General features: G+C 46.7%; 2 protein-coding genes across 3 annotated transcripts; one reads left to right on the top strand and one right to left on the bottom strand.

Moving 5' to 3' along the window:
* The first annotated feature begins 62 nt into the window (after positions 1 to 62).
* On the top strand, positions 63 to 5,926 carry nob1 (NIN1 (RPN12) binding protein 1 homolog). 2 transcript variants are annotated; one of them, XM_084926657.1, is made up of 10 exons: positions 63 to 167; positions 713 to 845; positions 921 to 1,054; positions 1,303 to 1,374; positions 1,455 to 1,595; positions 2,895 to 3,035; positions 3,647 to 3,886; positions 4,029 to 4,126; positions 5,030 to 5,174; positions 5,313 to 5,926. In XM_084926657.1, exons 1-10 carry the CDS (start codon positions 99 to 101, stop codon positions 5,580 to 5,582), a joined length of 1,443 nt encoding a protein of 480 aa, XP_084782783.1. In that variant the 5' UTR covers positions 63 to 98; the 3' UTR covers positions 5,583 to 5,926. The 2 variants fall into 2 exon arrangements, with proteins under 2 accessions (XP_084782783.1, XP_084782792.1); XM_084926666.1 differs by lacking the exon at positions 2,895 to 3,035.
* Positions 5,927 to 7,057: 1,131 nt separating this feature from the next.
* cog8 (component of oligomeric golgi complex 8) lies at positions 7,058 to 11,273 on the bottom strand. The gene is made up of 5 exons (XM_084926645.1): positions 10,814 to 11,273; positions 10,063 to 10,270; positions 8,687 to 9,511; positions 8,431 to 8,599; positions 7,058 to 7,894 (listed from the first exon to the last, which is right to left on the bottom strand). The coding sequence occupies exons 1-5, from the start codon at positions 11,140 to 11,142 to the stop codon at positions 7,617 to 7,619; spliced, it is 1,809 nt and encodes a 602-aa protein (XP_084782771.1). The 5' UTR covers positions 11,143 to 11,273; the 3' UTR covers positions 7,058 to 7,616.
* Between the last annotated feature and the right edge of the window lie 1,311 nt (positions 11,274 to 12,584).

Here is a 12,584-nt window from a genome sequence, read left to right as displayed (position 1 = left end):
ACTTTCCCACATGAATGACGTGTTTTCGGCTTCTACGTGTCACGAGTGTTTCCCCTCTCTTCTGATTGGTCGCTCCCGCTGCTGGTCGCCAAACCAAGATGGCGACCACCCTGGTAGAGCATGTCGTCGCAGATGCAGGAGCGTTTTTAAGGAAAGCTCCTCTCCAGGTGAGTCTGTCCCTCCTGATACAGGTGGACCGGGTTGTGAGGGTGTGTGTGACCCGGGAGAGGGGCTTCAGAGACCGGGGGGTGTCAGCGAGGCGAGCCGGGGGGAGAGGACTCAGCGTGGAGCCGGAGGCCAACAGGTCCCCGACAACAAACCGAGAAACCGGATCTTCTTCTGCTTTCACAGGGACAATAAATGACCCAGGACCATAAAACTGAGTTAAATGTGTTCATCTGGTCCCGGATCTTTAATGTCGTCCAGAGAAAGGAGATCTGGATCAATGGTGTTCAAAGCATCACCGGATGCCGTAGTTCAGGTTTAAGCGTAGATGGACGGGTTTTTGGTCCGGATCTGGTCTCTGTTCTCAGACTGTTAAAGGAGGAAAAAACCTTGTTTAGTAAAATAAATATTTATTTTACTTTATATAATACTTTAATGAAGATTTCAGCTTGAAGCGCATTAAAAAAATGAATTCTGGCTGCTGCCACGATAAAGATGAGGCTGAAGCTTCCCGATGTTATCTCACTCTGTTGGTTTTATCTGGTAGGAAATCGGCAGGAATATCTACACCCTGAAAGATGTGGTGGAAGAGATCCGAGACAAGCCCACCAGGAGGAGCCTGGCCTTCCTGCCGTACCAGCTCCACTTTAAGGAACCTCATCCAGAGCACATCAGACACGGTGAGCGGGCGTCTGAATCCCAGCCCTTTCCAAACCTCTTGTAAAGGTGTGATTTAACATCCTGTCTGTTTTCAGTGACAGAGTTCTCCAAGAAGACCGGGGACTATCCGAGTCTCTCAGCCACCGACATCAAAGTCCTGGCTCTGACCTACCAGCTGGAGCTGGAGAACGTGGGCTCGCAGCACCTGAGGAAGGAGCCGGAGGTTAAGGTACCTGCAGCACACAGACTCGCTCTCCTGTTTGCTGTTTATTCCTAATGTGTTTAATATTTATGTGTATTTTTACTCCTGTGCAGTTAGCGTCACATGTTCATTGCACCCATACTTTTGTTGTACAATGCCAATAAAGGGTTGTTCTATTCTATTCTATTCTATTCTTGACTCTGTACAGCAGACATGTAGACGTTTAACTCCACACTGTGATAAACTCAGACTCCTCTGGTTATTTTCTGATCCAGGTGAACATTCAGAGCACACAGCACCACCCCGAGACTCCGATGAACGTCGCCGGGTTCCACTTTCCTTCCAAGGTGAGAGTCGGACGCTCGTGTCAGCCGTCAGGCCGGCGTGCAGTCAGGAACGTTTTCTCACTTTGTCTTTGTGTCTTCAGAAACCTGCGGACAGCACGAATGTCCAACAGACGGAGACGGAAAAGAAGACGCCGAACGAGACCAACGGCGACGAGTTCAACAGCTTCCAGTTCTGGAGGGAGCCGCTGCCGGCCATCGATGACGAGCTGCTGGGTTTACTGGTGAGGACAGAAACACAGCTCTCTTCGGTTCGATCGTAGCTTTTTTGAGACAGTAGCTTTAAAACAAGAAGTTTCTGTCGTTTAATTTTTGCATCTTTTCCTCATAATGTGAAATTATTTTAATCAGGAAACCAAATTTGAGAGATTTAGGAGAATCTGAACGTCACAGACAGAAATACTAGACTCCTTTCAAAGTGTTTAAAAAAGTTATTTCCTTTCTTGTAAATCTCTCGTTTCTTTACGCTGTCAGTTAAAATTTGGGAAAATCGGACGATGTACCTTCTGCTGACCTTCGTCTGTGCTTAGTTTTTAAAATACAGAATTTTGAGCTTTGTTCTGATGTTGTTTCGGAGCTCGTCTTCATTTCCTCAGATTTTTTCTATTCTTTTGTATTTTTGATGCGACAAACGTTAAAAGCACGTTAAAAGTGACGGTCTGAGATTTCATGCCGTGGTGAGAGGACGAGGAGCACCTGGACCTCACAGTCTCACCGACTCTCGCTGTAACGACTTCCTCAGAGGGTTTTAAATCCCTCTGCTGACACAGACGTCTGTGTTTGCACAGATGGTTTCAATGCTCAGAACCTTTCCTCTGTGAACGTGTCTTAAAGCGATCGTAGAAAACAGGCGAGAATCTTCAGAAACCGAGCCGAGCTGCCTTTGTTACAAACACATACACAATCTCTCTGCCACTGATGAAACCAGCTCCATTATTCTGACTGTTGTAAGACCAAAGATTGCAAAGCAGAGTTTAAAGTAACATCCACAGAATAAAATCATGGAGGACGGACTCTGTGAGCTGCATGTGTGAATGTCTGTCCGCTCCCACAGCCAGTGGCGTGGTTGCACCTCTGAGCACAGAGGTTTTGTGGTGCTGTGTCTTTACTGGGTTTTTTTCCTGTGAAAACGTGGAACTGGTTTGGAACATCCGTGCAGTGGTTGTTAGTCCTCCACACTGAAGGGAGCCAGCTAGGGTGCTTTGGGCATCCGACCAGAAAACCTCCTGCACCGCTGCAGGTTAACGGTTTCACCCAGGACAGAACCAGGACACACTGGAGAGGTTATAGCTCGCAGCTGGGTGGAAATTCCCGAGAAAATGTCTGGAGAGAGGAACATCTGTTTTTCCCCGGCCACTAAGGATGGATGGATGGACAGACAGATGGATGGAGGCATGGGTGGATGGATGGACGGAGGCATGGATGGATGAATGGAGTTGGGTGCCGTGTTGTTGGAAAAGAGATTGTATCTCCAGGTTGTGCACGTAAACACAGGGTGTGTGTTATCGCTGCTGCTCTGTCAGGGTCCAGCGGAGGGTTTAAAATCGAGCGGCGGACAGAAACAAGCGGACACACGGACGACTTCGGACGGAGACCAGTTCAGCAGCTTTCTGTTCTGGAGGGATCCGCTCCTGACCTTCAGCGATGAGCTGCTGGGTTTACTGGTGAGTTGAAAGGGAAGAATGTTTTCATGCTGGGAGTCTCGTAGAGCAGCTTTGCATGATTCACAGTTCAGAATAATCCTTTGTGTTACTCTGGGCCTCGGTTCAGCTCCTGTTCAGACTGTGACCGGCTCGTGTCACCGGCTGCAGTTTGCAGGAGACCTCGTTCATATTTAAAGGAGCCTCCATGAGACTTTGAGGGCTGCAGGCGTCTTTGTGTTTGCATGGTTTCACACACCAGTCAGACTCTAGTGCATCAGTGCATTACCCTTTTATTTCTGTTGTTTTGTGTTGCAGCCTCTGAACTTCATGTGCATGCCCACCACCTCCACCTCCTGCAGCACATTTCAAGAGAAAAAGTAGTTCAAGTGTGATCTGAGGTCTTATTCTTGTAATGTGTAAATAGTGAATCGTGTGGAAAACGTTCCTGACGTTGATGGCGCGGGATAAACAGGGTTTCCTCCTCAACATCAGGGTCTCGCTCCGTAGGAAAGGATGCATGTGAGAGGAAGCAAGGAGACAAAGGAGGAATTTTACATCTCTCATTGAGTCATAACTTCTGTCACCTGTCAGACTGCAGTGATGATGATGATGATGATGATGTTTGTTTACAGAAAGAGGGCAACGAATCACCACAGACAGAGAAGAGGGCGGAGCAAAGGGCGTCGGCGGGCCAATCGGACGACGAGGACAAAGAGAACGAGCCTGATGACGAAGATGACGAGGAGGACGATGACGATGGAGGAGGATGGATCACTCCCGGTAACATCAAAGAGGTGAAAATGGACTCTGCTGATTGGACGGCTCCAGCTGACATCAAAGTCGGCTGTCTCACCACCGACTTCGCCATGCAGGTAACGGATGCAGACGGTGCATTCGCTGTTTTTCACCTTCTGTCTAAAAGTTTGCATGAATGGTTTCAGTAAACCGCTGCGTGAATAAATATTCTCCTGCTTTACGCCGGACTTCAAAAAGCTTTCGCTGTCTGTGTCCCAGAACGTTCTCATTCAGATCGGACTTCACGTTCTCTCTGTGAACGGGATGCTGATCAAGCAGGCGAGGAACTACATCCTGAGATGTCACGCCTGCTTCAAGTGAGTCCGAACAAATTTAACAAAACCTCTTCAGGCTGAAAGGGAGGCAGCTCGAATACGTTCCAATGAAAAATACAAAATACGACATTTAAAACATTTAAATTTATATCAAGAATAGAATAAAGGTGCTGAACAAGTGAAAATGTCAGGACTGCTTTATTAAAAGAATAAAAAAGTACAATAAAAATACATTAATACATAAATAAATAAAAAGGACAAAGTCAATGAAAGGAATAAAATAAATAAATAAATTAAATGATTAAATTGCTGCTTGAGTAGGTTAAAATAAAAATAATAAAACACAATAAAAATGATGCTTACACAGATTGGCAAGAAAATAAATATGAAAAAAAGGTTAAAAAATTATATAAAAATATAATAAAGGTGCTCCAGAGATACAGATGTAAATAAGGTCAAAATAAAACATCATGTAAAAATCTGAATATAATCCATTAAAGTGGCTCTACACCAGGGGTGGGAGGGCCGGCGTCCTGCAGGTTTTAGATCTCACCCTGGGTCAACACACCTGAATCTAATGATTAGTTCATTCCCTGGTTTCTGGAGAACTTCCCGACATGTTGAGGAGGTCATTTAGACGTTTAGGTCAGCTGTGTTGGATCAAGGACACATCTAAACCTGCAGGACTCCGGCCCTCGAGGCCTGGAGTCGCCCACGCCTGCTTTAAGAAAAAGCACAGATGTTAAAGTGGATCAGAACGATGGAGCGTGGAGTGCAGGGTTGGAACAAACCTAACATGAGAGGACAGATGTTCCTCAGACGGACAGATGTGTTCTTTAGTTTTCAGAATGTTAGTGACCTGTCCTGTTCTTAGAGGCTGTAAGGAGAATAAAGCGAGGGGTTGCCCGTGCAGGAGCATTGACCTGTTAAATGTTTCGATTCCAGGACGACGAGCGACATGAACAAAGCTTTCTGTCCTCACTGCGGGAACAGAACCCTGAAGAAGCTGGCGGTGACGGTGAACGAGGACGGCAGCATGCAGATGCATTTCTCCAAAAACCCCAAAGTGTTGAACCCCAGAGGGCTCCGGGTGAGACGCGGCGTTTTATCACTTCTAAAATGACTCTGCGTTCGCACTGCAGCGTGAATCATTTTTTCAGACCGCTTCAGTTCTGCCTGAGTCGGGTCTAAACGTCCTAAACCTGACCGCTGCCGTCTTGTGTTTCAGCACACGCTGCCTCTGCCTCAGGGGGGGAAACACTCCACCAACCCCCACCTGGTGGAGGACCAGCGCTTCCCCCAGCAGAGGCTCTCCCGGAAGGCTCGCCAGAAGACCGATGTCTTCAACCCGGACTACGTGGCCGGAGCGTCGCCGTTCTGTGAGAACGACATCTACAGCCGAGCCGCCAACCTGCAGATCAGAGACAGCCAGTGTGGCGGCGGCAGGAGGCGGGCCAACCCCAACGCCACCCGCAGGAAGTTCATCAAGAAGAAGTAAAGATGGCGAGCATGCATCGTGTTTAAATTAAAGGACCGTCATTTCCCAAATCGTCCATCAGCTCGCGTGCGACAGATTAACTCACCAGGTCTTCTGGTGCGTTCATGGACAGTCAGACATCCAAGACATAAGGATTAACTACAGCTCTAAACACGGTGTTCACAGCAGAAGAGACGAGCGTGACAGCCAGAGGAAGTCAATGACACTCGGCGACACACGGGCGAATTAACTGCTGGCAGCACGAGTGACTCTAACAGTACCAGCTCCAGATTATTACACATTACATAGCATCCCTTATGGAACGAGCCAGAATAATAAATACATTAAAAGTGTGTGAAATTTCACATCGGTGTCTGTTTCTGCTCATTACCTCCACCACAGAGGCAGGAGCGCTCTCGGTCTGCAGGGCGGCGACGTGATACAGAGATTCTGCTACATATCAGGATTTCTGTGAGTGAAGAAGGAAAAAATAAAGCTCTGCTCCTAAACACTCGCTGCTGGAGAGCTTTCTCCTCCAGTCGATTAGATCAAGGATGGCAGAGGTGGCTGAACATCTGTAAGAGCAAACGGCAGTACTGAACGGACCAATCACGGTCACTCTGGGTTACGCGGCTACAGCGTGCAGGTGCACATCAGGTTCAGGGTTTAAACAACGACTGATGTGTAAATCCTTCTTCCTTCAAATTTTACCAGACGTAATATTCTTATTAAAATATTTCTTATTTTTTTCACAGCGAGTCTGCTTGAACTACGTTATAGTTTCCAGCTCAGTGTTTATGGCTGATCTAAAGTATTTTACATCTTTATGATAAAAACATCATCATGAGAAACATTTCTAACTGTCCTGTAACGTCGGGGTCCTGCACTGAAAAACACAAACTGACTTCTCTGCAGTTTTCACACTTTGTAAAGCCGGACCAAACGTGACCCTTCACTGGGCTGCCTCTGGGCCCGAGGGCCACATGTTTGACATAAATAAACTTTATTGATTACAATTTCATGCTTTGACGTGTGGTTAAACAGTGAGTAACATCACTGTGTGCCGCATAGTGCTGGACCTTTTACGTCTTTATCTTCTCGTTGCACCTTGTGAGTCACTGAAGTTGTGCCAGAAATGCTGTGTTTCTATGGTAACACAGCATTACATCATTGAATTGTCCCGTCGCTGTCTGACAGTAAAATTACACAAAAACCAACGATTCAAACACGACGCAGAGGGAGAACATGATCACTGGAAGGTTTACATTTTTAAACAGGAAAATAAGACCTAATGTCCAAACACTAGTCCTAACAGGCAGGTGTAGTAAGGCTGTTAGTTGGTGGAAGTAGCGCCCACGAGGTGCTCACCTGTAGATCTGTGAAGGTGGAGATCCTTGAGTTTATCTTCAGATATTCCAGCCAGGTGGAGATCAGCTCAGACTGACCGTGACTGTGCAGAAACTGCAGTACGCTCCTTTAAACATGAGACTGACTCGTCAATATAATTGATCTTTATTGATTTCCAATAAATCTTTGAATCAAAGTGAAAGATTTAAGTGTCCAGACAGTTTTTAACAAACCCACCATGTAAATCAGACACAGCTGACGGACTACAACTCCCAGCTGACGGACTACAACTCCCAGCTGCCTCAGCAGAAAAAGCTCAAAGATGAGGCCGACGCTGGATGAAAATGCAGAGTCAGTTTCTGCCCTTCAGGACTTTCCTATCAATAAATCAAACTTTTGGTTTTCTCAGATTTCTGACACGTTACCAGGAAAACACAAACATTCAGTTTTTCCATCTTAAAGGACGAGAACGAGCTGAAGATCTCCGAGAGCAGAGTTAAAATCAGGTGGACTCCATCATCGATGGAAAAAGAAGCAAACTAAACTATTTGCTTATTTTCCTTCTATGTTAGTGAGTAAACCTTTAAATAAGAGAAGAAATGTCACCATTAAAGCCTTTTTCTCACATATATAAAAATATTTTAATGCTTCGGTTTTGACAGATGTCCGTCACAGGATACAGTTTACAGAGCCAGCGTTTCCTCGCCTTCACTCCTCGTCCTGCTTCGGCTTTTCAAACTCCGTCTTTGTCAGTTCAGCTCCGGGTTTTGAGTCTCTGACATCTGATGGGGTCGGCGCCGAGTCTGGATCTGCTGCCGGTTCTTTGGGCTCCATGTCAAACGTCAGGCTGCTCAATTCAGCCGTAATGTCGACCTCTGGCACCGGCGGCTCCTTCTGAGGAAGCAGGAAGTCCAGAGGCTCGAGGACTGCGGCGAGGTCGATGGAGCCCAGATGGCCGTACTTATGCAGCTGGGTGGGAGGAACACCTGCGGAGAGACAACCGATTTGATTCAGACCAAACTCTGCTGCTCAGCACTTCTTAAGCTATTTTAGTCATTACAAAGAATAACTTTGAGATAAGAGTCCAGGGCAAAAAAAGAAAAAGAGGTTAAAGATTTTTTCTCTTTTAAATTAATTTTGTGAAGTTTTCTTTTCATTGACTGATTGGACCAAAAGTCTACTACAGAAAAAAGCTTGTGTGGTGATTTTGTGGTTTTATTAGTGCCCCCTACAGGCTGAAGCGGTCATTACTCCAAATTCAGACCATGGTTTCACAAATGTCCCAGTGGCTACGCCCATCTTTTATATACAGTCTACAATGTACGTTCATGCGGTTTCCAGCCCGAGACCGAATGTGACCAACAAGAACAACAACGCAAGGACAACAGTTTAAACTGAGACCACATTATTGGAATAACGACTTCACTTCCAGGCCCGTCGTTAAACTTCTTCAGCATCACCGCGTCCGTTTTAAATGAAGAAACGAACAAAGTGGAACTCAGACGTTGCTGCGAGTCCTCACCCAGGATGAGAGCGAGCTGAGCCGGTGGAAACAGGACCTGCAGGCAGCGGTTCAGGAAGGGCAGCAGGTCTTCAGCGTACGCACAGCAGAACTGAATAAACAGCTCCTTCTCCCGGCTGCTGAAGGCCGTCTCCTCCGCCCGGTGAAACACCAGAATCTGACGGGTCACCTGACAAAAAAACGACACCGTCAGCAGCTGTTAATCCAGCATCAGTCTGACTTTAACCCAGATTACACCAAAGATCCAGCTGCTCACCATCTTTAGGGCTTCCTCCAGGCATTTGGTGACATTCTCCACCACTCCGATGGGGCAGCAGAGGCGGAGGTCGTTGAAGGCCGTCAGGATGTTGTTGAGAAAGCAGGCGAGCGGCTGGAAGTCCAGCAGGGACATTGGGGGCTGCAGGGTGCCGGGCTGCGGGGCGGGGGCTACGACGGGGATGGTCCCTGCCAGCACTGAGGGCAGGGCGATGAGGGTGTACAGGTTCATGTCCTCCTGGAACTTTTCCACCGCCTCCTTCACGGCTCCGCGGAACGTGTCCACCGCCACCCGCTGGAACATGGGCGCCAGCTGCCCGCGGAAGTCCGCCCCCACCCTGCTGAAGGACAAACCGAAGTACATGCACTGACCCAGCAGGGAGTCCAGGCGGCTGCCCACACCCCGCTGCAGGTCCCTCTCTAAGGTCTCCAGGAACTCTGCCACCTTGTGCACCACCCAGCCGTGGAAGATGGCGCCCTCGTTCACAGCCATGAGCCCACCGGCGGGGGGGACTAGCGGGTCCTCGTCAGAGAAGATGGCTCTGTACTGGGTGATGATGTCAAACAGGTGCACCCTGCAGGCCTCGATGGTCTTGGTGATGTGAAAGTAAGCATCGTTTTCAGGGATGGTGGCGAGGATGGAGTGCAGCCAAGTGCTGCGAGCCTGCAGGAACTTCACCCGCAGCTCCGCCTCCGTGAACACGTCCATACGCCGCAGGTAACCGATGACGCGGAGGCACACGGGAAGCTGGGAGTTGCTGCGGAGCTGCTGCAACAGCTGGTTGAGCATCAGCTGAGCCGACTGACGCACTTCACGCACGATACCCTAAAGATGGAGAAGGTCAAAGGTTAGAGGAGCCGAAACATTAGATGTTCTCCACAATGACCTTTTCTGTTTTATATCTCAGCAAAGAGAAAGTTTCTCAGCTGTTTTTGTCAATTTAGAGTTTAAACTAGCGATTTCCAGCCTGTACCTGAACCTGAGCCCCATCAACAACCTCCCACCGTCACATTTTAGCCTTTTCACCTTCTCTGAAAGCCTGCTTTATTCCAGCTGGCCAACACCTGGAAGCCTGCTGAGGGGCAACACCCAGAGCTTGTTAGCTGTGCACGTAACAAAAGAAAACTGAGTATTCAGAGCGGTCTGGAGCCTGAGCTCTTTAATTCTCTTCACACGTGTAATTGTTTATTTGAACATTTTTTTCTCCAACATCACACGACAGAAAATCAAAGAAAAGTAACGTTTATTTAGCCCTAACAGTTCATTTTCCTAAATAATATTTAGAGTTTCATTCAGGCAGCGTGACTAACAGGCTGAAATGGAAAAACCCCAAACACACCCGCTTTTTGGTCTTCGTCAGCCTGGTCTGGACTCACCTGGATGACGGGCAGCGACGAGTGTTTCTTCTCCAGCCTCTTCACGTATGCCGCCAGCTCCAGAGCCTCTTCGTAGTAGCCGTTGCGGACGCAGGTGTCCATGAGCTGAGGAATCTCCAGAATCTCCAGGATCTCCGTGTGGCGGTTCAGAGTGAGGCTGTTCATCCGGCGGCTTGCTCCGATCTCCTCCGCCTCTTTCATGAAGTGCCTGAAAACAAAATGAGCCCCCAAAGCTCAGAGAGACAGCACAACAGCAAAAACACAACTGTGTGTAACACGTAACAATTTATAGCTCTAAGAACCTTTTATTATCTTTCATTAATGTTCCCAGTCTTTAGTTTTGTTCTGGTTGTGGCTAAAGTCTGACTGCCTGTTTTTTATTCTGAAAGGAGGCTGACGAGCCAGCACAAAGGAAATTAATCTGCTGCTGTTTTATTCCCAGTCAATTCACCTTCTGTGGCATATTCCTAAGAAAATAACTAAGTTATTCACTTTGATTCTTTTTATTTTTCTGTATTTAAATATTTTGAATTTAAAGGCAGGCTGTGATCCTACAGTGAGCTACAATAATAATAATCTGCATCTCTCTCCTTGATCAGTTCATCCTGTGTGCTTTTTAAAAAATGTCTGAAGTTTTTATTAACCTAACAGTAAATGATGACACTTCAGGTGTTTTATAGACCCCGTGTTAATCGATTAAACCAGTAACAGTTTCCTCCTGCTGACATCCCCTCCACAGGGAGCCACCGACCTGCAATTCTCTCCGAAGCGGGGCAGCTTGTCCAGCAGCCGGGACACGCTGCTCTCCACCCGGCCGAAGTCCCGGTAGATGTGCTCGGTGCAGTCGGCGGTGCGGATGAAGGTCTGGTAGTTGGAGAAGGCCAGCTCCCGGGTCTGCTGCAGGATCTGAGCCCGCTCCTCCGCCAGCCTCTCCGGCTCCCGACCCAGCTTCTCCACCCCGAAGGAGCTGAGCTCCGACAGGTAGGCCGCGAAGTCCGGGTTGTCCCTCCAGCTGTCCGGGAAGCTGTCCTTAAAGATGGACGCCAGGATGCTCTCATCCTCCACGTCCACCGCCGCCATGTTTACCGCTGCAGGTTCACGGAGTCCCGGTTCACAAACTGACAGATTTCCTGGTTGTAAACAACCGGAACATCCAGCGCTGACGAACACGTCCCGGTTCTTCTTCTTCTCCTTCTGACACGTGTCAAAAAAGCTTAAAGGTGAAATACTGCCCCCTGCCGGTGTTGTGCCAAAAATCATTTCCGAAGTTTCTTTGTTTTTGTTTTGTTTTGAATGTATACTATAATAGGTATATATGAAATACATAGAATATATTTGTGACTCTGATTTATTGAGTTATTATATCTATATTGTCCTTTTTGGTCACTTAAATCATGTTTCTATAACTGTGACGTTACATTTGTTAAAATGTGTGACGCCCTCTTGGCCACATCTCTCTGGAAAAAGACATTTCTGTTGCTAAAAACTGATAACTCAGCTATTATCAAGGCAGCTTCTGTCTTGAGATAGGATTTCTTTTTCCTTTTTTTTGTGGAAAGTGAATGAATCATTCATGAGAGAGATGTCTAACACATTTTTCACAGATTACAGGCCAACAATTAATTTATGACTGTTTAAATGTTTTTGCAAATATCACCAACACCAATATGAATAATTACTAGGATACTGATTTACCTGTATAATAATATGATAATAATATTCTAAGTACATTACAGTACAGTAAATATATATGATAGTATAATAGAAAAATTACACACACTCGTTAACCTCTCAGTGAACCTCTGCACCAAAGCCTAGTGAGGCTAAAAAATAGCCTAAATTGTCAGGTGTCAGGTGAACTGAACTTCAGGTAAGAAGTTATGACCTGCAGTCTATCTGGGTCAGATATAAACCAAGTTTAGGTGGAGTTTATTTTCGTTATGCTGACTTTTTACTGTCAGTTACAATAACTCGTACTGCGTGCTAGCTAGCATGACAGAGTTTCTATACAGCTGGGTGGGTGCTATGATGTTACTGATAGTGAACTTTACTTTATTCATAAGGTTAGTTAGTAGAGTTGCCAACTGTCCAGTAAAAACGGAATCGTCCCGCATTCAGAGAAAATATTACACGTTTCGTGTTGAGGTGAAAAGGAACACAGTTTGTCCCGAACTTCAGCTACAATGAAAAAGACACAAAGCTGGAGTTATTCTGTGTGTTTACGCTGTCAGCTGCCTCTTCTTTGCTCATTCAATCATGAAACTGATCAATGATCAGCTGATCGGCTTTTCTCTCTTGTTTGTTTATCGCCCACTTTGCCCCAGAAAGAAGAAACCAGCAGATGTCGCGCTAAACAACAGCAGCACGTTTAAGCTTGATCAGCTGTTGTTAGAATTTATTTAATATTAATTTCTAGTATCAGCTGATGTTTGCTGGAGCCACAGCTGTAAAAGCTGCTGGTCATGATATTGGTTTGTATATCTGGTGAGAGGGAAACATGAAGATGAAACCAGGAGATGTCC

The sequence above is a fragment of the Perissodus microlepis genome, chromosome 1, assembly GCF_051167445.1.
Source record: "Perissodus microlepis isolate ML-2025 ecotype Zambia chromosome 1, ASM5116744v1, whole genome shotgun sequence".
NCBI lineage: Eukaryota > Metazoa > Chordata > Actinopteri > Cichliformes > Cichlidae > Perissodus > Perissodus microlepis.
The sequence above is the reverse complement of the archived record's forward strand: the minus strand, read 5'-3'. Positions and strand labels throughout refer to the sequence as shown.